At 43.6% G+C, this 26,178-nt stretch overlaps 1 protein-coding gene across 2 annotated transcripts in view; it reads left to right on the top strand.

The window, feature by feature from the left end:
* The window catches only part of pnut (septin 7-like protein pnut), a 96,009-nt gene that overhangs the window by 26,756 nt on the left and 43,075 nt on the right, over nt 1-26,178 (top strand). For both annotated transcript variants that reach the window (XM_084588607.1, XM_084588606.1), the window contains exons 2-9: nt 6,791-7,061; nt 8,241-8,448; nt 8,732-8,866; nt 9,525-9,642; nt 13,457-13,549; nt 16,334-16,430; nt 17,954-18,005; nt 19,853-19,969. In XM_084588607.1, the coding sequence (XP_084444733.1) occupies nt 6,791-7,061; nt 8,241-8,448; nt 8,732-8,866; nt 9,525-9,642; nt 13,457-13,549; nt 16,334-16,430; nt 17,954-18,005; nt 19,853-19,969 (1,091 nt within the window). The remainder of the gene's footprint in view (nt 1-6,790; nt 7,062-8,240; nt 8,449-8,731; nt 8,867-9,524; nt 9,643-13,456; nt 13,550-16,333; nt 16,431-17,953; nt 18,006-19,852; nt 19,970-26,178) is intronic.

Here is a 26,178-nt window from a genome sequence, read left to right as displayed (position 1 = left end):
TTGACTGTTCACCACATAGAGTAAAGCTAACTTACGTTCACGTCATCTGAGCCGCTGATTGATTTAATCGGTTTCCGACCTGTAGTCGCGCGGCTGGAAAATCGAGCAGTGCCCGAACGGCCCGAGACTGTCGCTTTTCGACCGATGCGACCATTTGCAACAGTCGCTTTTCGACCGAAGCGGTCGCGTGACCTCCGCAAGTCGCAAGTGTGAACGGGTGCCGCACAGCTCGTGTAGAAAGCGGTCGCTCTTCTCAAGGTCGAACCGTGAGACACGTTTTGCGCGCGCGTTTGGCATTTGCAGCACTTGTCTGATGACTGGTCTTGAGTGAAGGGGATGTTTTAAGAGAGCTCCGCCTAGTCGCAACTGAGACGTCTTTTGACAGCGTGGGCAGAAATGCACCTCAGCTTATCGCACCGTAGTGGAGGAAACTCGATAGCTTAGGCATTGGCGACATAGCTTGATCGCTTCATCCTTGTGACTTGCAAGTGCGATGAGGGGCGTCGACCGAAAGCTTTTCCTCACACTTCGTTTCAAGGACTTACCCGTAGCTCCCCGGTCTCAGAGGGGGGGGGGGGGGGGGGGGGGGGGGGGCATCGGCCTTTGAGCTTTGCCGGACTGTTCGGGCCCCAAGTGTGTGGAGCGAAGTGGCTGAGGAATCAGGCGCTTGACATTCTGCAGCAGCTTCATCGTCGGGAGATGGGAGCCGGTGAGAACCCCCCCCCCCCCCCCACACACACACACACACACACACACACCCATTCCCCCTCTTATCTGCGGGGGAATGACGGATCGGTCCGTAGCCGTTTCCTTGTTTCGCCGAGTTCCGCCATTTCCGCCGATTTGATTTCCTCTCCCCTCTGCGGCCCCGGTCACGCGTCGCCCTACCGCCCGCTCACCGGGTGCTCCTAGAATCCGTGTAGGAGGCGGATTTCAGCATATGGTGTGGCTTTCATAATCCTTTCGAAATTGTTTACAAGGCCACATATAGCGCTGCGTTCATAACGAAAGCTGTTGTAGGGACACAAACCGCGGAGGGGCCTCACGTCTTCCCTTACTGAGCTACATGTGAACGAAAAAGTTAGCGACGCAACGAGGTGGCACGACGAAAGCGATCATCGTTCACTCTGTCGCCTACTGGGAAAGATACATACCCGAGACAGCGCGAAGCGATGGCAATGCAAAACGGCGACGGCACTCTGTGTTGCTGGCATAGTACACTGCAAAACTATTTGAAAGTGCAGCAGCAGTCATAACAATTGCAAGAATTGAAGTATTTTGCCACAGCATGTAAAATAAAATGCATTTACAATGCAGCATATTGAATTTGAAGTGTTTAACATGTATTAACCTTGCGCTATGGAAGTAGTTACATGACCTTTTGCTTTTTTGATTGTGATTAGACGTTCATTGAATCCTTAGTCATTCACCATTGTTTGTACAAAACGAGAAATTTACGTGGCAGTGCACCACAATGCAGCACTGAAAAAGAAGAAAGCTTGTGAAATGAGCGGCAGTGACTTATGCTGAGCACTCAGGCGCACGTCGGATGAACGTGGGACGGAAGTTTGGTTGCATAAGGTCTTCCTCTCATAGCCAGGCCCATGTCTGGCGTGGGCCCATAAGTCCAAGCTACAGGGCGGCTGAAGTGGGATCACAACACGGTAGAATCCGCTCCTAAGAGCCCTATGTGGAAGCGGAGAGTACTCGGAGGTGGCCTGTTCAAGAGGGACAGGTCAGCCTGGTGGCATTAATTTGGCACTGAACACACTACAGCAGTTTTTTCGATGATAAACAGATTGACTTCTGGTTGGTCACTGGGAGGGACTGCATCCACCTGTAACCGAGCAAGGTGCAACCTTTGGCGATGAAGTCTTGAGGAATAAGGCTGGGAGCAGTTGCGCGCTCCTGTAATCCAGTCCATAGGAGGCCGCGTTGGTGGATGCTCTATGGCATACTGGAACCTCGGAGATTGGTGCCCTCTGAGGAAGTCTAACTTAACTTGCTAAAGTGGGATAGATTCTCGGGCTTACGGACCGCTACGGTGGGGCCCTGTTGAAAACTGTAGCCTTTACCAATATCCCTATCAAGAAACGGACTAGGGATAAGGCTGGGGAGCTCTTGACTCCATGTCGTCAAGGAGGAAACTGCTACAGTCGGAAGTGGGAAAAAAAATAGTGGGTTCACCTCCCCCCCCTTCGGTGCACAGAGGGGGGGAGTGTCTATGCAAGGACGCCGCAGGAAACCCCCGCTGACATTCTCATCAGGGATAAGGGCAATCTTGTGTAACCCAGCCCGCAAGGATGCATGGGGGTGCTATAAGAAACTCTCTTCACTCCCCCTTTGGGAAATCAGGGACGTCCTGGGAAACGCTGAGGCCTTCAGGGTCTCAGTAGGCTAAGAGAGTGAAGACAAAGCAAAAGCAGAACTGGTGCAAGCACCATTTGACAGTCTGTGAGTAAGACTGCTGAGAAACCAAAGAGGTGGAGGATGAAGCCTCCACTCGCACTTCTAGTACGTAGGCAGTATGTCCTAGTTCAAGCTACAGGGCCATTATCAAAACCAAGACTCTTACCAAAACTTGGTAGAACCGGGCTCTCGCTTGGAGCGCGGTATGAAGATAGTTACTGAAAGCAGGGGCGCTACGGTGTCTGGCAGGGGTGCACGTCATGGCAGTGCACCATGGGCGTTGCGACCTTGCCTGCCTGAGCAGGTGTGTGTGACCCACAACACAACCAATGCGGTGGCAGTAGTGGACAGGTCCACCACGCATTGAGGGAGAGCTGACAGAATTCGTTTTGACAGCTCGACGATGACCCAACGTAAATGGGTACAGGAATGGTCTCCGGCGTGAATGTTCGTCATTTATGGGACTTAGCTGCTGGGAAGGAGCTCGGCCTGGGCGATTCTATGTAAGCCTGGGGGGTACTGTTTGGCAAGCTGTCACTCGTCTTAATGGGTACAAGCTTTCCCCAAGCCTGGTGCTCGACTGTTTGGGCTGAAATACTTGGGAAAGGGTTCATAGGTCCCAAATAGTTGTGCCGAGGGGACACAAAATTGAGTTTTCAAAAGGTCTTTTAAAACAAAGCCGAAACTGAAGCCAACGCTTTCACATGCTGTCTTAGCGTTTTATTCTACGACTGTCGCATAATGTAGGGTTGTGGAAATCATTGAAATTTTAAACAGTTAGTGAATATGATCTGCTGTTTAGTTTGAGTTGTACTCCGCACTACTGTTCAAAATAAGACTGAATGAACATCTGGAGATTACCGGTGTCCCTGCTGCCCAGAACTTTTGGTAAAAACTTATGGCCCGCCTCCAAAACAGTGCTTGATAGACTGACATACATGATCTCATGCTTGTCACATAAAACTGAACCTGTGCTCTCTTTGTATGGCCAATCTTTGTATGATGCAAAAGCGCACATGACAGCGTTCTTGCATAAAATTCGTAGACTGCTCCTGGCTTCCTGGCATGCATTTGTTGGAAACATATGGCTCTTCAGGGAAACGAGATGGTCACATTGTTGAAACAAAAGGGCATTTCATCGTGACATATGAGTGTGGTCATGCTTTGGCAGTTTTATGTGCAGGGCAACTGATGCAAATGAACAGTACAAATGCATTCCAAGTACGTGTTTTCTCTGTTCTCGCAAATACTTGCATGTAATATTCAGGTTGAACATTTAATTGGTACTGTGGCATGTCTTGTTGAAAAAGGATATTTTCTGTGTATAAATACGGTATGAAGATTTTCTGTCACTTCTGCTAACGAAGTGTGTATGCAGTAACCTCTTAGAATTAAAAACAATGGAATGGTGCCAGATGTGTGTTTTTAAGGCTGCAGCCTTCCTAGCCCCATTAAGAAAAATCCCCTCGGTGACTGTTATTGGGGCTGATGAGAACAGACACCCTTGTGGCAAGGAGCCTCTCTGCCACCACCGGTGAAGTCCCCAGTATTTGCGCAACCCCTGAAGGGCCAGGGGGACACATAACCTCCATGTGACACTTTGTCTACAGCACTTCGGGTCACATTGCACAGTTTCTCATTGCATGTAGGTTACATCTGCTGTTGTAGGATACAAGTTCAAAAAAAAGTTCAACTATGGGCCATGGTGCGTGGCATGTGTATTACTCTGCTGAAGAGTAAACAAAATCACTTATCGATATTTCGCATTGCTAAACAAGCCAGAGGCTTCATAATTCTTGAGCTTTTAGCTTGGTCTGACGTTTAATAAGAAAAGTTGTAATGAAGGACTACTTCCTGTCATGGGGGAATTGCGTGTGGCGGTTCTGTGCGCTTGAATTGTAGCTTACTATAGTCAGGTTGGAGGCTAGCACGCGAGAGGGATTCCAACAGACAATATATGTACTTCTAATGCTATGCCTTTGTCAGGCTTTCACAATTACAAATGAAAGTGAAAATTGGTTTTGACTGAAAAAAGGTGCAGTACCTGTATCACTTCATTATGGACATATGAACTGCACCGTGAGGGGAGGAAGGTGGGAAGGAAAGAAGAAAAATAGGAAGAGGCGCCGCAGTGCTGGGCTGCAGAATAATTTCAATATTAGGGGGGGGGGGATCTTTAACGTGCATTGTCATTGCTTAACTCAAAGATGCCGAATGCTTTCACCTTTCACGGCACTTAAGTAGTTTTATGTGCCTTTCATATTTTTTAACAGAAACTTGTTAGTAACCCCAGGTAAAAAAAAATTGTCCATGTACATCAACCCTTCAAAGTGTCGCAGCCTCAAAAAATCATTCCGAGCATGCCTGTGGCAGTTAGTAGTTGGCAGTTGACAGGCATTGGGATTCTTGCATCCCTGTTTGAAACCTTGCAGCCATGCAGAATCGCAAGCCTGTCTCAGGCGGGTGGTATTTGACACCTGGAGGTAAACACTGGAACTCTTGCCACCCTCCCAGTTTGAAGCCTCACAGGCTGGAAAATTAATGACCGTGCCTCCGGCAGATGGTGGTTGGTAGGTGACATGGTGGGCAGTGATTTGTCGGAGGTGCACTGGCATGCTGGCGCTCAGTCATTGAAGTTTCAGATGTGTGTAAAGGGGTTCCTCCCTTTGTCGGAAGAGATTTTAATTGTGTACGAGAGCTGTTAAACGCTGCACTAACTGAAAAGCTGCAGTTAATGACTTGTAAATGACCATCAGTGCCTCTGCCATTTTGTTACATAGGCAGTGACATTATCTTGTTGCATCCGGTAGAAACCTAACGCGCTCGCATATGTGCTGCATGAATCTTGTAGATTGTTAATGGGTTTTTTCTGGTATGCTACTATTCACCACCGCATAAACTGATTTTGTGTGGTGTGTTTATGTGCACCATATATGAAAGTCCAGAGAAGTGAAATGAGGACTGGCTCACATACTTTTTTTTTTCCTTTTGCTCTTTACAAGATTCGAATATATGACAAATTCAAATTTATTTATTTCTGCCTTCCATAAACGTAGACAGAGGAGCAGCAGAAAAATTTGTGCGACACAACTTGACGAAGCCGTAGCCCCCTTTTGCTTCACTGTACCCATGCCAAATAGTCGTGTGAGGCCCATGTTTATCATGACAGAATTGTGTGCACTTTGGGGGCATTAGATAGGCTAGAAAATTCAGGTTATAAATTCCAATACAGCTTAAAGGGTGAAGACTAATTTTTACCAATGTGTTCTGCTTTGGAATGGGGCATATGACATTCGTAAACATCGATCACCATGTGAGATTTGCCAGCAGTCAACACATAATTTGTCATTTAATATAGTTTCTATAGTTTCATTTTCGGTTTCAAGTTGCTGAGTGATGGTTGCGATTTCACAAGTGGGCATGTGATCATGTGAGGGGCACAAAAACTGCAGAGTGACAGTTGGTCGTGAGACAAGTACTGCTGGCAGCATGCTTTTCTGACGCATTGGCTGCAGCTCCGGCTCTAATCTCCGTGCCAGCGCCAATGCATCAATGCATAGCTCTGTTGGGCATCACAGAAAGGCGCAAATCTGGCAGCATTTTACTCAGTCGCATATGAGAGCGCTGTAATTGTGGCACATTTGGGCGCACTGAGCCTGCTGGTGTGTGGTATTTTTTAGACTTCACGGGCTTTTATTTTTGTTAAATAAAAACCGCCAAGACTGCCTCTTTGAAAATACCTGGATGGGACTGGTGCTTGACAACCTTCCTGGTCACATCTGAGTGTTTTAGAGTGATATTTAGAAATTCATTAGTTAATGTTGCCTTATTATTCAGGTAAGCGGAATGAATATAATACAGGTGGGATATTTTTACATGGCTCTAACAACTCTCGTATGACTTGAATTGGGAGGAACACTTATTCTTTTAAATCTTAGTCCATCTTAGGTCCTGCTGTTGTGCAAAGAGCTAACTGCACCAGTGTAAAAGCAGATGTGTATCGGTTGCCTTGATGCAATGGATTGTGAAAGTGCATTACACTGATGCCTGATTCGGAGCAGTGACATTGCAAATGTTTTGGTTTGGAAGCCACTGAAGCACATTGATGAGATGTCATGCAGAAGGCAGCGTTTCAGTCTGCAGCCCAAGACCAAACACAGAATTGTTTCCAGGTGCTGGATTGTTCATACCATAGATTGACTTAGCTATGTCCAGCCTTTCCAAAATACACTCATGGCTCAGGTATTAAAGAAATAAAGGCAAGCTTGTTCATGGTTTGGGTAGGGGCTCTCATATTACTGTTTCACGATTACATAAAAAAAGGTGTTCACACTGCGTGCATGGGTGTCTTGACAACTTCTATTTTTCTCCACTGGCACAGCTGTCTTCCAAGCGGGAGCTGTTCTTCCGTGATGGGCCTGTACCCCCAGCTGCGCCCAGTGCAGGCAGTGGCCTGCTGGGCCTGGGCAAGGATTCAGCTGGCAGCTTGGTTTCCGGGGGTGGCGGTGGCACTGCACCTCCGTCATCATATGCGTCTGCAGCCCCTGGGAACCGTGAGGCTGCCGAGGGCTATGTGGGCTTTGCCAGTCTGCCAAACCAGGTGTACCGCAAGGCAGTCAAAAAAGGCTTCGAGTTCACCCTCATGGTGGTTGGTAAGTTGCTTCTTTAGACTGAGACATGCAGGATGGCTCTTCGTGCACCTTTGGTGCATCGCTTGTGCTTGCTGACATCGGCTAGCAGAGCACATTGTGTTGCACCTGGGTGTTGTCAGCTTTTACCAAGAGTTGCATGACCTCTTGTTCAAGGGGTTCTTGTGTGCTGCGAGCAAGGCAGCCACACACACACTCTGAATATTATGCATTCGTGTCATATTCTACAAGCACTACTGAAAACATATTCAAAACTTGTACCCTATCAGAAATTTAAATTGCTCCACTCCGGTCGTTTTCACCACCTTGAGACTTCGTTGGGCTATTGTATTTGCACTGTTTTGCTTGTCTAGCACAGGGCGCTCAAACTGGGTTAAAATGCAAGGGTTTTGCAGGCTGCTTTTGTGGGTTCCACAAGCCCCCACACAAGAAACAACCACATGCTTGCAAAAGTGAACTAAATGGCTAAAAAAAAGAATGGCACAAAGGGTCTATGCACAAGCAACATATTGTCTGAGTGGGATGCTTGTGACAGATGGTTGTGATTAAGGAAGTGGGTTCTTGGAAAATATTGATGGCTGTTGGGGTTCCTTGAGGCAAAAAGTTTGAAAACCCTTATTCTAGGAGGATACTTCTTTAAAATAAGAGTGGCTTTTGTGCAGACATTACCTAGTGTAGGTGGATGGAGTTATTGTTGAGGACAAAAGTGCCAAGTCTGCGTATGCCTCTCACATGCTCCCTACTCTCCCTTAATTTTATTTTAACTGTCATTTTCTTTCATTTTGTTCTTTTGTCTGGAGCGCCATCTGTTTTAACCATGCATTCAGGTAGTGTTGCACAGGACTTGAGACTTCTAACATGGCAGGCTTGGAGAGCTAAGATGGTGGCTAAGGGGAGATTTCTGGCTGTGTAGAGCATGATTTAATATTTTTTCCTGGCATGTCAAGCTTTGAGAATTGTGTTTTTGAACTTCATTGCAGAGCAAGTCTTGTAATTTACTTGGGGTAATCTATATCTGCTAAGTCTCTTTCTTTTCACGTGAACATTTGCCTTTTGAAGGTTTAATGTCGGTTATGACTTTAGATGGACTCTTTGCTTTACTGTAGCTTTTATAATCTTCCTAGTGGTTTGTGCTCACGTAATGTTTATTTTGTGTGCGGCAAAATTGCTGGGGCTGTGCAGGTGAAGCTGGACTTGGAAAATCAACACTCATTAATTCGATGTTCCTGACGGACATCTACTCTAATGAGTATCCTGGGCCATCTCATCGTGTGAAGAAAACTGTAGAGGTCGAAACTACTAGAGTGCTTCTAAAGGAGGGCAGCGTCAACCTTACATTGACCATTGTAGACACACCTGGCTTCGGTGACGCTGTTGATAACACTCAATGGTGAGGTTCACTTTCCTTAAATTTTTTTGTTGGCTCCTTTATTTACTGTTACGAGATACAGTTTGCTGACAATGCATTTCATTAAATTTAACATGGCTATGTATGGATATAACTCTTACAAGAGTCATTATTGTATCAGTTTAAGCCCATAATTAACTATAGGCTTTGTTCCTGTTCAGCATGCTGTGAGAAGATAAGTTTACCTGTTTAACCTCCCCCCTCCGTTTTTGTCCTGCAGACGCAACAGCATTTTGTTCTTCTGTCTGTTTCTTCTCCTGTGCAGTTGGCAGCCTATCATCGACTACATTGAAGCCAAGTATGCGGAGTACCTTGATGCTGAATCACGTGTACATCGGACAACACTGCCTGACAACAGGGTTCACTGTTGCCTTTACTTCATCGCTCCATCAGGACATGGGTCAGTGGTGTTCCACGGGCTATATTATTATTTAAACTGTTTGAGACGCCGCTCAAGCTTGTGTACAGTAGAACCTCGATAATACAAATTTCACAGGGTCCCGGAAAAATTCGTATTGTCGGGAAATTTTGCGCCATCTAAAACAAACAAAATTTGTTTGCAGGGACATGAAAAATGCATTCATGAAGATCTGTTTACAACTGATGGGAAAGCTCACTGCGCATGGTGCAGGCTGCATGGCTAGTGACTCTGGCAGCTTCAGCAATGTATAGGTATAGGCAGTGCTGAGGGCTTAAGGGACAGATCCTTATCATCCATATTGGAGCAGGGGAGTGTTCAGAACATCCAAAATGCTATGCATTGTACCTACATAGTGCCCTTCAGCCGGGGATTATTTTGAATTTGTGTCAGCCCGAAATTAAGTGTGTTTGTATCAAGATTCTGCTGTACTCTCATTGCAGAATTCACATGAACCTGTCATTGTGGAGATTATTTTTAATATTATGTCCTGTATGAAACTAGAAACCAGTGCTTTTCTTTAGCTTACTCTAGAAACTGAAAAGCTCATTAGCTTTGCTAACAATTGTCCATTATGTGCAAATTTATACAAGCTGCAGCTTGCATTTACTCTATGAGATTTCTGCATGTCTGCTTTTAGGTTGAAGCCTCTTGACATTGAATTCATGAAGCGACTGCACGATAAAGTGAATATAATACCAGTTATTGCCAAGGCAGACACAATGACGCCAGAGGAGTGCAGCCTCTTCAAGCGGACGGTGAGAACTCCGTTTTTCTAACCCCTACGGTTTCCTGGAACTGAAAAACCACAGTGTTTTTCTATGCTTTTCAGTGTATTAAAAAAAAATGGTTTATCCTGCTTTAATTTATCCATACAGCTGTGAAGCCCTGATTAAATCTTGCACTTATATTCATGCATCTTGTTGCATTTGAAAGATGCATGAATAATAAGCGGACTGCTGCAAGGATACTGAGAACAACTCTGTGAAGTTTTTGTTCTTAGTAGAACTGGTTATTAGAATTTTCAGTTCATGTTCGCAGCAAAAGATGCTGTTATTGCTAAAAAGATGAGGTTTTTAAATTTAGTTTTTTTTTTTTTTTTTTTTTTTTTTGCCTCCACTTGGTTCACACTTGTGATGTCAGTAACAAAAAAGAAACTGTCATTGCTCATTTGGAAATAATTGAAGTGAAGCCTAACCTCTGCAATCTGCATCCAAAAATACCATATCATGGTATGCATGGCAATACTTAAGTTTTATTTTCTACATTTTGTACCTTACAAAAGCTCCGTTGTCAGTACAAGTAGGGTTTTTATCATAAAGATGCTTTAAGGGTCCCTTTAATGCTGTTCAGTTTGGCAGTGTTTACGGCTGCTGTTTTTCTGCTGTTCAGTTCGGAACTTCACGTGGCCTTTTCTGCCAAGGTCAGGTTAAAAACTACAAATCAGTCTTGCTTAAAATGTCATTGTTTTTGTGTATATATAAAAGGGCACGACTTCAGCTTCATAGGAGGGGGTTTCATTTTTGATACCTGGCCATGATGGTATCAATTTGTTGGAAGGCAAAATGCAAAAATGCTCGTGTTTCACTGTGTGAGAAGGTTGCAAACTCATAGGTGTCGGAAAAGCTCAAGCCTGTGATGTGCCATTTCTTGTAGTCCCAAGTGTACATTTCGTTCATAAAAGAAAATTGAGTGCTTCAATCTCCAGAGTGCTGCAAAGCTACTGATCTGTGGTTTAACTGTTGCTTTATTTGCATGGCCATATTTTTTGTATTGGCCAAGTATTGCAGTGTTGCAGGTGTGGCCGGTTGAAGTACTACTTTTGTACTACCATATTTACTCGCAGGGGGCGGCAGAAAGTTAGGTGGGCGGATGAGATTAAGAAGTTCGCAGGGGTCAAGTGGATGCAGCTAGCACAGAACCGGGTTAAGTGGAGAAATATGGGAGGGGCCTTCGCCCTGCAGTGGGTATAATCGGGCTGATGATGATGATGATTTACTCTCATAAGGCTTGCACCCCAAAAATTACTTCTGCAAGAGTTTGCTCGTGGTAGAGAGCACCATCATTTTAGCGCTGCTGAAACCTGTTGGTTTCGATTGGCTGGGCTTAGAGCAAACATTCGGCCAGTTGTGTCCCACCTCTGCGGCTCCATAGTTATGGTGCTTAAGGGGCAAGCAGCGGTATGAGAAGTTGTGTGATGGACGGTCATAACAGCCGCTTTTACAAAAAGGACCTACAACTGCTAGTCAGATTTTACCATTTACCCCGCAGGTGGTATGACTCTGCACTGTAATTCAGTCAGTCTTTTTATTTTTTATTTTTCGTTTTTTGGTATGCGATGGTGGCCAGAACTCTGCAAGAAAAGAACAACAAGCGTCGGAATGTTGTACGGAGCAGGTGCTGCGGCCTCGCACTACATGGAGGTTTTCCTGGTCTCTCCACGGAGGGCACTGGTGCACAGAGTGGTGCAGCGCCCCTGGCTGAGGTCTCCCCTATAGTCACCTAAATCTCGCAACTGCGTGGCGGTGATGATTTCACACAGCTAGCCCTGCGCCGCAGACTGCTGCGTTTGCCTCAGAGATACGCTGTCAGTACTGAATACACGGCGCATTGTGTTCACTGCAGTCGCTCGCTACGATTGTAGACATTCCTCACGCATCAGTTTGTGTTTTATCATCGCGAGACATCCGAAGTTCTGTGACATTTTCAGTAATTCAGCGCTAAGTAAGAGTTAGTCGCCGCCTGGAGTTTGTTATGTTAAGGTCAACCGCCGCAACGTGGTCATTACATGGAGTTTTTACATACATGCACTTCAATGGGGGTAGGATTGGGACATTTGATAACTTCGTAATATTGAGGAATTCATCATATGGAGGTTCGTTACATAAGGTATAAGGTGTATTTACAATAGCTGGATTGAGAATCTCAATGGATGACCTATTTAAGTTTGCGTTGGCACTTCAAAACATTTGCTAAGAAATTTTTTTTATGTAATTACAGCATCCCCTAGCTTTTCATTGCTTTTCCACAAAAGAGAAAGTGCAAGCATTCCACAAGGCAGCATATTGGGCCCCTTGCTATTTAACCTGTATATTAATGACATTGTTAACATTAATCAGAACGCCAAATTTATTATATACGCAGATGATACTAGCATATTTTTTTCTGGCAATAATATCGATAAACTCATCTCTGATTGTAATGACACCATAGTCCAACTGCAGCAATGGTCCTCATCCAATTGCATGAAGATTAACGAAAATAAAACAAAAGCTGTTGTCTTCCGGCCGAAAAATAAACCTGTTCCTCCTCATGCCGATATTGTTTTAAACTCTCATCCTGTTGACATTGTTGATCATTTCAAATGTCTAGGTGTGATATTCACTGCCAATCTGTCCTGGGAAACTCATGTGAATTTTGTATTAGCCAAACTTGCTCGGATAACCGGTGTAGTCGGTCGTCTCCGATACATGCTCTCTACTAAAACATAACTATTGGTCTATAATTCTCTTTTCTATTCGCACGTCAACTACTGCCAACTTGTCTGGGGAACAACTACATTCTCTAACACACAAAAAATATTCCGTATGCAAAAACGGTATCTGCGCCACGTGTACAATGCTGGTTATAATGCAACCACTGCAGAATTTTTTCACAGTGCTCATGTTATTACAGCTCACAAGCTTTACCTCTACCGTTTGAGTGCTCGGTATAAATATGAAGTAAAAAAAAATATTCATAGCCTGGACGCCTTGGCACATTTAGAAACAAATGAGAAGTGTTAGAAATGAGAAGTGAGATGCAGCTAGCACAGAACCGGGTTAAGTGGAGAAATATGGGAGAGGCCTTTGCCCTGCAGTGGGTATAATCAGGCTGGTGATGATGATGATGATGATGAGAAGTGTTATAATACTAGACGTGGAGAAAAATGGAAGGTTGCTGCACCACGCTTGAATTCTGGTATGGAGCGTTTGTGTTATTCTCTGCCATCGCTTTTAAACTATTATCAATCACTGAATTTTGATTTATTTGGCTGTTCCACTGTTAAACTCAGAGACATGTTTGCTGTTTGACTAAGCTGATCAACTTTTCTGGTGTTTGTTTTATCTAGCATTTCTTTTCTTCTGCATAGAACAAGTGTCTTGCTATGCTTATCGCTTGTTTACTTTTTGTGCTGACGGTGTTCGTTTTACCTGGCTCAGGAACTTTTCTTTTATTCCGCATTGATTAAGTGTTTGTTTGTTTATCGCGTGTTGATTCTCTGGTGTTGCCTAGACGCTGCCTTATATATGGGGCTGCGGACTCGTCAAGCCGCCAAGTGGCAGCTTTTTTTCCGTAGCCCTCCATCTGTATAGCCTCTGATGGAAATAAAGGTTTTATTAATATTATTATTATTAAGTGAGTAAATACGGTGTTCGAGTTCACTGCTGCGATAGTATGACTGCTAAAATTTGGCCAATGTTTTTAGCGCCAGTTATGTGTGATATAAGTGTACTGTGTTTGCTTTGTTGCACTGCAGCTTATGCGTGCCTGGTGCTTATACATGTTCATTTTTGTGGGGTTTGGGGGCAGATTCTGAATGAGATCACACAGAATAAGATTCGACTTTACGAGTTTCCTGACCCTGAAGATGAAGAGGAGAACAAGCTGCAGAAACCACTTAAGGTGATAACTGCTTTTGACTTTGATTGTTATTATGCTTTAAGAAAATCCAAGCCAAGAAGCATTTCTGGGCAAACACTCATTATTTGATAGGAGCTGAATCGTGTTTCATTTCTTTTTTTCCTAGACAGGGTGTCTTGCAACTGGGAGAATGGGGAATTATCAGGGAAATTTTATGTGCCAGGCGAAGTCTGAAATGGCTGGGGTAGGTTAAGACTGGGAAGGAGTAGCATTTCGCTCCAATAAAGTATGTGGGAGGGCAGTAAGAAGTTGTTCACTACCTCTCCAGAAAATAGGAGCTCATAGCTATAGCTCTGCTATCTTCAGTTCCCACACACTGGCGAAAGACTTCGGATGCGTCAAGGACTGGAAACTAGAGCGGAGAGGAAGGTGGGTCTTTTTACAATGGGTGTTTTGCACTGTGTGCTATTTTGCTATAGCCGAGCAAAAAATGAAATGAGTATGGTCTGAAACCTGTGCACAGAACGAAGTAGGAAAGAGACAGACGGATCACTCTATGCATAGACAAAAATGCGCTGCACCTATCCCTAGCCCTGAACGCCACTAGTGAGCTCAAAAGTGATTGCTTTATTCCCACGTGTCACACCCTTAATGATTGGCCCAATGAATCGCGCACCAAACCTTACAACTTAGATGCTGTAAAGAACACCAAATTATTTTCCCATGGTACATTGTACACTTCTCTTGCCTAACCCTATTTAGCAGGTTGTCAACATCTGTACTTTGAGGTTACTCAAACAGTTAAGATTAAAACGCTGGGAACCACGGTCAAACAATTGTTGCTTTTATTGTGCTGTTATCTCGACCGAGTGTGGCATAAGCGCAAGGGTTTGACCCCCTACAGTGTTCATGCCAGGTATGCTTTCACTGTCAGGCCTCACCTCACAGCGACCTAGCAGCTGAGTGATGGAGAGCATTGGGCCTTGTAACTGCAAAATAGTCTAGCCCATGCATTCATGCCGTCTTGTTTTCGGGCATATTGCATTTTCGGGGCCTTGTTGGTAGTAGGACCAAGCACCTTAAACTGACTGATCAGGTGATGGTTGCTCCTGCACAGTAAATCTTCCATTTCCTTTCGTTTTTACATCACTGGAATGCATGTACGCAGCAATTGCAGATCAGCGTGTCGCCCTACCTCCTGAGAATGCTTTTGTTGTGCCGCATTCTTCTCAGAATGGGCCATTTGATGGAGGCGCAGCTTGGTGGCTAACCCAACATGCTGACACCATACAGTCAAGGTTGTTTTGGGGCATAGCATGTCCAGAGTGACTGTTCTGTGGCTCCGTTGCCCATACAAATCGGGGCCCCGAAATTGTGGTTCCTTCACTTACATTTTCAGCAAATGCACTTCCTGGCTGCTCCCTTCACTGTAGCTAATGAAGGGAGCTTGCACAAATGCAGCAAGTAGCTTTTCTGAGAATCTGAGTTAAAACGGATCCCATAGTCACCTCGGCCATTTCATTTCAATTGGATACCCAACTTACAGGCCAACAATACTGCTAATGCAAATCCCAAAAGCTGTAATAATTGGCTGATTTGAATTCCCAGACATTTTCAATAGTTGCAAAGTTGAATCCGTAATAGTGTGCATGTCTAAGGATGTCATCAATCATTGCTTCTAACATGCACAGCGCGCGACCAGCGACTGCAATGCATTCACAATATCTTAATGTTGTCCTGCCTTTCATATCGCCCGCATTTTTCGTCAGCGTCTTCAAGAGCTTCCTGTGCTGCTGCCACCAAAGTATAACATTTGTTGTGGCTTTCTCATCACATTACTGCCAGCAATTGTGGCTCTCGCATTCGCTTCATCCATAGTGATGCGCGAGAGGGTTTGGAACATCTGTCATTCTGTATAATATGCACATTGTGTTTTGGTAAGGAAAGCATACAGAGTCGTGTAAAAAAAGAAAATTGGTACCAGCCATTATCGGGATTGTACTGTATTGCCTGTCATCATTTAAGCACAGTAATTTTGTTTCTCATGTGTGAACGCTTGCGGCCCTTGCCGAACACTCGAACGCTCCTTGTTTCCCATGGATCTAAAATTATACAGTAGCTACATAGATTGTGTTCATCCTAATCACGTACAGGCCTTCCCCCAAGGCAAACACATCGATTTAAGCGTGTCGTCCCTTGCCATTCTTAGGCTGTGTCATGCAGATACGTTTAGCAGAGACCTTTGCTCCTCAGAGACTCCTTAGCACAACGAAAACAAGTGTCAACTGCAACACTTTGCATCCCATCTTACACTAACTAGCACTATCTTAGCAACACATAGGAAGACACTGCATAATGAGGGTATAGGCCGCAAGAGATGTGCGATAAATGATAAGGGGTCTTTAAGAAAAAGGAGAGAGGGCAGCTGCTCTTATTAAATAACCAGAAGACAAGAAGCAGCAGAGGCTTCATAATTCGTAGCTTGAGGCGGGCCTTCTGTTGTTCTCATGTGTTCTCATTGTCATTTAATTGCAGTCCCAATAATGGTTCTCGTGGATTTTCTTTTTGTACTTTTCATTATTGTCAGCAGCTCACCTTCGCTCGCCAAGGAATTGGAATTTAAATATTCAGGGAAAACCTTGAAAAGTTGGCGGTTTTGAAAATAGCTTTTTATACACCCTGTGAGACTAATATGCAATGTTAAAATATTCTCTGCTCAAATATTCGCAGTCTGAAGTCAGTATTGGCTTGTCCTCTACTGCAGGCTTTGTGTTCCTGGATGCTAGGAGACTGAAGTTGATATCAGTGGTTTTCTGATATTTACAGGAGCGTGTGCCCTTTGCTGTTGTAGGCAGCAATACTGTTGTGGAAGTGAATGGTCGAAGGGTCAGAGGCCGCAAGTACCCTTGGGGAGTCGCAGAAGGTGAGATTTGTGATATCTTGTGAAACACTGAAAATACAGTAGAACCCCGCTATAGTAAACTCTGATATAGTAAAGTGAAACTGAAGTCCCAGTTCATCTTCCATAGAGAACTGTAAATTTTCTCACCTTTATAGTAAAGACATATTTGATAAAAATTTGTTACAGTAAAGTGCGTCTGGCTGCGGTGACGCCTTTCCACGAAATGACATCGCCGCAAACAAGCAACCTAAAATCGCGAAGCAATTCTTTAAGAAAAAAAAACAGTGTGTTCTCTTAAATGGCTTCACCACTAGGCTTAGTAGTACTCAGGTGAAGCCAACTTTACGTAAGGAACCGTGAGGGAAAGCATGCAGCGCATAGTAAAAGAAGAAAAAGCTGTATACAAGCATGGAAAGAAGGCGGCGCGATTCATTAAGAAAGTAAAGGAGAGTAAAATTGCATCGAGAAACAGGGAAGGGAAGAAACGACCGAGCATTCACAGCACTGTGCAGCACGAGGCAGCAGTGGCAAGAACTGGAGGCGCGGCATGTGCGGTTTTGCAGCACCTGACTGCCACGCGCATTTGTCATCTATTTTCTTACCTTCAGAAACAGCAGAGGATGACGCTGTGTTCATGCAACGCTTTGGCTTTCACATGAAATCAAACTCGGTTATATTCATAGCTACGTTGCTCTCTTGCTTAAGGAGTACTTCCACAAGACGTAAACAAGAAATCTTAACTGAAAAAATGAAAAGAAGAGACTATAAGAGAGAGATAGAAGGCATTTGAGTGTGCGTTTTTCATTAAGCAACAATACGTGTTTAGTAGATAGCCATTTAGTTACCAAACGGCAACTTAACGAACAGCAAAGGAACATGTTATCACCAACCGCTGATATAGTAAAAACCCTGGTATAGTAAAGATTTTCCCAGTCCCAGTGACTTTACTATAAAAGGGTTCTACTATAGTAGCATTCTGTGACATTTGACATAGTCTGATTTCTCCTGGTATGTATGAAAGTGAATATCGAGCTTAATTTGCAATAAGTACTGCACCAGTTGGTTGACTCAGTTAACAATTTGTTTCATCTGTACCCACTTAAGCCAAAATAATAGTCTGCAGTTTCATGAGTATATTTTGTGCTGCCAAAATACTAGTGTCACAGTGCTGCAAGGTAAAACAACTGAGTGGCCAGATGGGGTTAAAAAGTTCACAGGGGTCAAGTGGATGCAGCTAGCACAGGGCCAGGTTAATTGGAGGAATATGGGAGTGGCCTTCGCCCTGCAGTGGGTACACTCCAGCTGACGATGATTTTGGCCTGGTGTGTGCCCTAAAAAGTATTGGATATAGTATCGTAAGGCTTTGAAGCACCTTTATATGCACCTCGGGATCGGTATACACCAGGCGAAGGGCACGGTCTTGGATGTGCTTATTTAGTTTAGTGCTCGCAATTATTAAATGATATAGCAGTCACGGCGTTAATGTGAAATACTGCTGCTCACACATCTACCAGTAGTTCCTCTCTGACTTCCCTTTATTTCAGTTGAGAACATGGACCATTGCGACTACATTGCCTTACGGAATATGCTCATTAGGTATGTGATCATTATGAGTACTATTTCGTTTGTTTCAGATTGATTGTTGATAGTTTTTATAGGTTAAGAGATCTGCATGGTTGTTTGTTTTTGATTGCACAGCCTTTCTTATTTCAATGTTCCTCGCAAAAGTAACAAGTATGCTTTAAAATATAGAAATTAAGCATTTAGCAGTGTATAGATGATTGCATATTTAGTGTGGTCAGCTTCTGATCATCCTTGTCATGGCCTGCATAGGGAAGCATAACTGTTTGAGTCTTTTTCAAGGCTGGCTGAATATAAAATTCATTCAGGGAAGAGAGCAGTAGATACATCGGCAAAGAGGAGTATATCAGAAAGTTCTCTAAACCTGAAGTTGTATGTGGACAAATTTTTACCCTTGCTCCTAATAGGTTTCTTTATTAATGTTGAATTCCAATGGCAGATCGCAAGCACTTGGCCGGATCACAAACAGAGCGCATCACTCTGGCGTAGATCCCCTCCTTTATATTTGTCATTGGAATGTTTCGCTCCTGCGGGAGCATGCTGCCTGGTGGACGTAAGCCAATCAGCGCGCACACTGGTTCTCGTGGCTCCACCCTCTTCAATGGCCGTCGTTCCCTTCGCTCTGTTGCGAGCACACTTTTGCAGCTTTTGGTAAAACAAGCATGTGAATCTTTACGTTTCTGATAAAGCATAATCAAATCTTAGATCGAAGCTCACATATGTCTTTGAAGCGGCAGAGGTGCCGTTCGAAAAAGCTGCCGATGCCGAGCGCAGCACGACTGCATCTCAAGTGAAGCGAACGAGTTTTTCCTACCTGCAGTAATTCAGGGGCTTGCACGTTATAATACAATTAACGTAAAGAATGCTTAGAAACATTGTTCTTGCTTCGGTTGGGATGCGGAATCAGTAACTAGATCCGAATGCAAAAAAAAAATATGCTTCGAAAGTCGACGTTGTCATAGCTGGCTACAGGGTTTCGTCGTCTTGCTGCCGCCGAAGTGCAGGAGCAACGTTGAGAATCGTGTGTACAGCTCGCGTGACTTGCTTTGTAAGGTTAACATAAAGGAAAAGCTCACGACTGATGAGTTATTCCGTCTTATGCTGTAGCAGCTTTTTTTGTGACCGGTAGCCACTGATCGTCTAGCATCGTTGCGACGGCTGCCCACTGCGATAGGCCTGATGCTGGTGCTTGCTGGTGGCGTCTGCTCCTTGCTCAATTTCAATGCAGCCCACCGCACAAGATTTTTCACCGCAAGGATTTCGCATGAAAGTTTACTCCTTGGAGGTCGGCAAGTAAGCGCAGCTTTCATGTCATCCACAGCTGCTCGGACCACCACGAGAAAGCGATAATGCGCCGGCCGTGGCAGGGAGCAGAAGTTGAAACGTGAGACGTGGCATACGCGCTACCAGCCAAATCCCCCAACTTCGGTGGAGCAAATATTGTTGCTCCACGGGGTAATCCGGGATCCACACCTGATCCCAATCTGCCATTGGAACAGACAGCTCTCACTCCCATTCTGCCATTGGAATACAACTGCCCCAAACGGAGCAGAAAAACTTGATCTGGGTCTGCCATTGGAATTCAACATAAATCTGCATTTTTGTGCAGTAAGACCAGCATGGGCTACAATAAGAGGCGAAATTGAGCACACAAAGAGGACAAGCATAGCACACGTGTATCTGTCTTGATGCACCTTTTGAACTATAATGTGCAACTATAGTATGCTCAGACTTCTGCCATTGCACACTACAATACCTGTACCATTGTGAATTACTAGTCCTGCACAATTCTGCCTCTGCGTGTTATATTGTACGCTACAAATAGCTTGACACGAATGCAAGGAATGGCCTATTTTCCTTAGGACTCACATGCAAGACCTGAAGGACATCACCAACAACGTCCACTATGAAAACTACCGCTGTCGAAAGTTGGCTGGTGTAGGAGGTGCGGGGGATCCAGGGCATGGCAGATCCAACAAGTGAGTCCTATATGTGATCAAGTTATTAATAGCAATAAATTGCCTATATTGGTTTTTCGATCGGGAACTGGTAAGGGTGCAAAATGAAATTGCGTCTCTCTCAAAACATTGCTTATATAGGCTTTCTTCGCACCCTTTGTTCAAGTTCATGTTTTATTGTAAGAGGTAGCTTAATATTGCTTACTGTTGTTTCCAGAGAGTGTATAGAACAGAAGAGGGGAAAGGACAGTGCATGTTACGATACTCAGTGGATTCGGGAAGCAGCTATTCAAAAGTAGCGTGATGTTGAAAACTGGCACTGTTGGAAGTTAAATGCACTTCCATGCTTTGACACATGCTTGCGAGCCAGTACTCATGATGCTTTTGTATGCCATTAATAGTCATAGTTTGCAAGGGGTCATAAGTCTTTAATTGTTTGTTCTATTTTATTAACAAGTTGTAGAAATGCAAAGGGTGTTTCATTCTTGTTCAAAGTTCAAAGCTGCTGTGAGGTTCAAGAGTCCTGAATGTCTTGCACAAGGCTCATATATGAATTAAACATGGTCGTAGCCAGTTCAGCCCAATGTTTTCCAGCGTCATAACCTAGAATAATACGGAAAGAATGCAGCCTTTCTCAATGGTAGTTTTCTTGCCATGTAGTCGACTGTTCTGCCAATGCTGCAGAAGCAGCTAACTGCTTTAGAGCTTTAAGGTGACCTGAGCATTTTAAACTGATAGTTCATGTTAAAGGCAGTATTGATCTGTAATGAATTTTCTTTAGTGCTTTATGAAATTGCATTAGTTTGTTCAGTGCCCAGACCATGGCTGTTTACAATAACTACTGCTGCCATTACCTTGAGGCATAGCATCAGCACCCAAAAGGAAGTTGACCTCTTATTGGCAGTGCATGGTAGGGTGGGAAGTTGTCCTATGACAGCGTAAATCAGGATGTATAAATCACTGTAAGAAACAAAGGAGAGCACGCTTTGCTCTTTGTTAACATGAAGTACTAGTTGCTGCCGACTGCGTACTGCTTACCAAGTGTGATCTTTCTGGGTGATTGAGTACCCCTTTAAGAGGAAAATATTGCTGAATAACTTCTAACATCAGTAGTGATTATAGACAAGTACTAGTTAGCACTATCAGCTTTGACCATATGCTTGTTTTTAGTGCATCTGCTGTGCTAAAGAACAGTTTTATGATTCTGCTTAGTCACATTTAAATAGATTCATTTGTTGGCATTTACGAGACGTGAATAGGGACCATGACGAAGAGACCACGCGACTGCTTCAAAATTCTGCTTCCATGGCCTTTGACGAGCCTTGGCAATATTGAAACGGGAGACTAGTTTTCTGGAGTGCTTTAGTTAGTTCCACGTACCTCGTGGTTTGTTGGCCATTTTGCTTTTGCCTCTTGTGCAGAGAAGTTTGTTAGGTGGTCTTGTGGTCATTCTCTGGCCAAGTATGCTTTTAATTTGTGCACCCTGCTATATTTTTTATTGTGTGTGTATTGCTATTTAACTGCTCCCAGCAATTTAAATATAGCAGCACATTGAGCTTTGGTGAGAGGCACGCTTCCTACTTTCAAAGCAGTGCAATATGTTTAGCTTCTGAGATGTGTGCCCTATATCACAGATGAAATATTTTCCCAATTACATTGTCATAAAATCAAATTGGTGCTTAGTGACAATGCACATTGTAGGTGTACAGTAGAACCTCGTTGATGCATTTCCAGTAAATCAAATGTCCTAGCTCATATAATTGAAATTGTGAGCTGTACAAACGTCCTACTTATTTATGCTGTCTTCCTTCTGTTTTAGCACATTGGTGGTAAGTATTTGGCAATGTTGTCAATTTCAGAGCACACAATGCATGTAAAATTTTATGTGAAGGCAGGATAATGCTAATGAAGGCGGTCTGAGCATTCACGACACAAGGAGCAGTGGCAACCATTTCCCAGGCAGCTTCTCCTTAGTGCGCTAGTGCAGTAGGTGAAAGCACTGAGAACCATGATGATGCAGAAACATACGAGCAGGAGAGTAGTGTCAGCCAGCGGCCAGAGTGGATTCTGCATACTATACAAGTGCGATGAGGCAGATTAGCCGAAAACAGTGAGGTGCTAACAAAACGGCCTGAACGTGGTAGCACAGCACGAGCAAATGCACAGAAGGGCTTCTCCACGGTGCCCATTTGCATCGCGCATTCATGAATGAAAGCGGCAGAAGGGAGGTCTGAATTAATTTTTTTTTATTTATTGTACGCTGCTCAACTTTTTAACCTTGCAATTGTGAGTTTCAAATTGAAAAATCGGTCTGCTCCGCGGAAGTGACCAGAACTTTGTTCCACATGTGGCTTCTTGTTGCTGGTAGCGGTCAAAATAGACAACTCTCGTTTTAAATGAGACCCCTCGGAAGGCGACACAAGGGCCACCTTTGCAGCGCAATCGTGAACATCGGTACTTTTGAGCCACTCCCTGGCCACTAGCGACGGCCACATGCATGGCCTTGATGGCTCAAGGGGGAATGAGCGTTTACTGGATACATTATGATGCTTTCACATGAATAGGACCCTACAAGCATCAGAAAAATGTCTTCAGGTTTTTGGGTAACAATTGCTGGTTGGGTGACGAAAGTAAGTAAAAGTGGCCTCTTGGCAATATTGGATGATGTGTGTACCCAGATAATTTTTTTTTCTTTTACATCAACGAGGTTCTGCTGTATGGAGGGATTCTTACATTTTGTAGATAGGTTTCAGTAATAACAGTGGAAGTTTTCTATTGCATTCTCTCGTACACGCGCCATCTGTGCCTTCCAAGCAGTGACTTTCGCTTGCACGAGAATAGCTTTTATGGGAACATGTCCTGAAATACAGGATGAAATAGTTATTTCAATCTAGTTGCATTACTTTTTGAAGCTTGTTGCATTCTACTTCTCATTTTTATGCTGCCTTGTACTCTTTTTAGTTTGCTTGTGTTTATTGAAGCTGCACTCTGCTTCTGAGCACAGCCTTGCGTCAGTGTGTGTAGAGTGAAAGATGCTTTCTTCTCTTCTCCCCTTTCTCTCTCTGGACACATTTGCTTGTCTCTCCTCTCTTCGCTTGTAGTCTAACCCTTCATTCTGTTACTTTGTCATGTTGCGTGTTCCTCAATAAAGACAAAAGAGGCAGTGGAATTGACACACTGATTGTTTGCTAGTTCTTGCCCACAAAGGATACTGAACACTTACATGGTGTTCTGGTAAGTGCCACCTTTTGAGCTTGTGTTTGGGATTAAAAAAAAAAAAAAAAAATTAATGCCCCAAGGAACGCTGTGTCTTTGTCTTTATTACTTTTTTTTTCTTTTATTTTTAGAGTGCTACACTCTGACTCTTGGGTCTTGCCCCCTGCCTTTTCTTTCTTTCCGATCTATTCTTTACACATTTTTCCTTGCTTTTTGCCATTTGAGGCAATGGCATAACATGCATGCATATGTGTTGGCATGCGGGTGTAGTGTCTTATTTGGCATTGAAGGTCATAATGCATTGTTCTGTTTCATTTGTGAGCATGCTTGTCAGTTGCGCTTTATTTCTTTAATACGTATTTAGCAACGTGAAAGAAGGCAAATGCGGCTGTTCTCGGTCTTCGTCCTTTTTATGCTAACCTGCATGGAGTAGATGTGGTTACTGTGCAAAAAACGGAATTTTTTTGAATAGCTCAAAGGCATTTTTCACCATCTTTACAAGTGTTTACCTTTCCCTACTTCTACTTTTATAGTCTAAGGGCTGGCTGGTTATTCATTTAAAAAAAAAAAAAAAAAAAAAAGGCCGCATTGAAAGTAGGGGAAACTTTTTATGGACTTCCTGTATGGGTTTGTTGTATGGCCCATCAGGTGAGAAATAGTGCAGTTTCTGTGTAGTACTGTTGCCACTTGTTTCTGTGGAAATTTCAGATGAGTGTAACGGGGCTTAATTAGGCTTGCCAAGAAATTTGCATTGAATAGATATTTCTTTCAAGGAATTACACTCTGCTGTGAAAATTTACCAGTATATTTATTATGGTGGCACATATACCTTTGGGACGCGTTCACTTTTTGTCATCACTTTCATGCTACAAATGGCACGTGAGAAAACAGTGTCCCCGCTGCACACAGGAGTTTGTTCTGCATTGGTTAGGGTAAAGCAAGTATAAAAATTAAGTTTTATACCCTTTTTCCATGGCACCTTTTAAAGCCGTTGGAGTCGGGTCCTTTTGTTTAAAAGCTGTGATTGTGCCTCAATCCATTGTAGGCAACTAAAAGCACATGAGAGGAATTCTAAGACGCTGATAGCATTTACAATCATTTTGCAAATACAGGGAAGGCCGTCTAGTTTCATTGTAGTCGGTTGTAAGTCCAGAATACAGCAGCAAATACACCTCAAAGGAGGCTTTCCAGAGGATGGCTGGTTCCTTCCCCTGCAAAGGGAGGAACAGCCTTTGCATATGTCTCCTTTGACTGAGCAGATTCTTTCTTTCCTTTCTTCTGGGGGACTGAATACTGGTTGCCAACTAAATGCTCTTTGTCACCTACTGACGTGAGGGGAAAATTTTTTTGTGCCTCACTTGCTAGACAGCTGCTCTCTGTGAATGCCATTGCCTATGAGAAATTTTGCCACTGCATTTTTTACTTGTAGCTGTCCATAAACAAATGTTTACTTTTCACTGGGATCTCAGTGTGGAAGTGTAACAGTCAACTGTGATGGCCAGAACAGTAAAGAAAATGTGTAGTACATGCTTATCGAAAAAGCTGTTATGCTTAAGGGGACAGTGTTTTCTTCTTTTGGGCTGAATGCAGTGACATTGTATGAGCGTAAGCAGTTCGTTTTGCTGATTTGAAATAGAGTAAAATCTCTCTAATTTACCCCTCAAGGGAACAGGAAAAGGGTTAAAATTATTGAATGGCACTAAAAAATTTGCCAAAACTTGCATCACAGCAAGTTCATCTAATGAATACGTGCAATATGGTTATCTAACATTTCAGGTGAGAACTAAGCTGCAACAATGATTTTTCATGCTTTCGTCGAGTGCTTTGCTTTGTAACAAAGCACACTTTGGGGAATGTCGAAGAAATGCTCCAGAATTGCATCACGACTGGATTCGCAGCCCTTTTCACCGCGTGATGCAATAACATTGCTGCCTTTTTGCAAGTGACCCTATCATGTTTTCAGGATCCTTCACTGCACGAACTGTGTAGTGAAGCACCCTCAAAACGCAAGAGTTGAGGATACTGAGACCAGAGGAAGCATGTGAATGCAGGAAAGAGAAACGTGAATAGGGTTAGGGCAGCATGAGGCCATCCCCAAGTGAAACTAAGTGACCAGTGACGCACAAAGCAGTGTCCGAAATGGCATGGCACACAATGGCAACGGCAAGGTGGCATGAATTTAAGAGAAGTGAAAGGGAAACAATGCTGCTGGCCTTGTTTTGGCAATGGGGGACTTTCGATCGTCGTTATGCCATCTCACACACATGATAGAGGTGCGCGGGCATGACTGTTTTATGCAGTTGGACACAACCCCCTCCCCCATCCAAATTAACCTGTGCAAGCCCACTCATCTCCAAATTAAAAGAGCTGCCGATGGCATAAACGTAATGGGCGTCAGCCAGGAGTGCACTCATGGGTTGAATTATCGTGATTGGTTGGGTTGATGAGATTTTACTGTGTAATTGTGTCAATTTCTTCTCGTGACATTACACCTTTACAATCATTTGATTTAAAGCAATAATTGAAATGCTCATGAGAAACCTATTAATAACATGTGGTCAGATGGTATAAGTGAAAGGAACACATTTTTGGGAGTGTTTTCTAGATTAAAGCAATAATATGCCACATATTGAAGTTCAGTGTTGATGGGAAGGGTTAATAAGCCATCTGAATTAGATTGTTGTGGGTTTTATGTTGGGTTTTATGGCGCATAAGCAGCTAAAGCTATCATGCGCCATGAGCCATCTGAATTAGAGTGAACAAAGGCCCTTTATGCTCTAGATATCCCTCTTGTGAACTCTCAAAACAAAAGCAAATATAGTTAGGCTATAAACCGTGGTCACAAGTAATATTAATTTCATAAAATGGGAAACAATGTTCCTGGGCAATTTACCATATAAACCGTATATAGGTCGACCCCCTTACCTTGAAAGGAAAAAAAAAAGAGAATGAAACAAGAAGAAAAAAAAACTGGAGTGCCTACATTTACAACATTGGCTGTGTCCTTGCATCAT

This window comes from Amblyomma maculatum, chromosome 1 (assembly GCF_055883805.1).
Source record: "Amblyomma maculatum isolate TAMU_Amacu chromosome 1, ASM5588380v1, whole genome shotgun sequence".
Lineage (NCBI taxonomy): Eukaryota > Metazoa > Arthropoda > Arachnida > Ixodida > Ixodidae > Amblyomma > Amblyomma maculatum.
The sequence above is the reverse complement of the archived record's forward strand: the minus strand, read 5'-3'. Positions and strand labels throughout refer to the sequence as shown.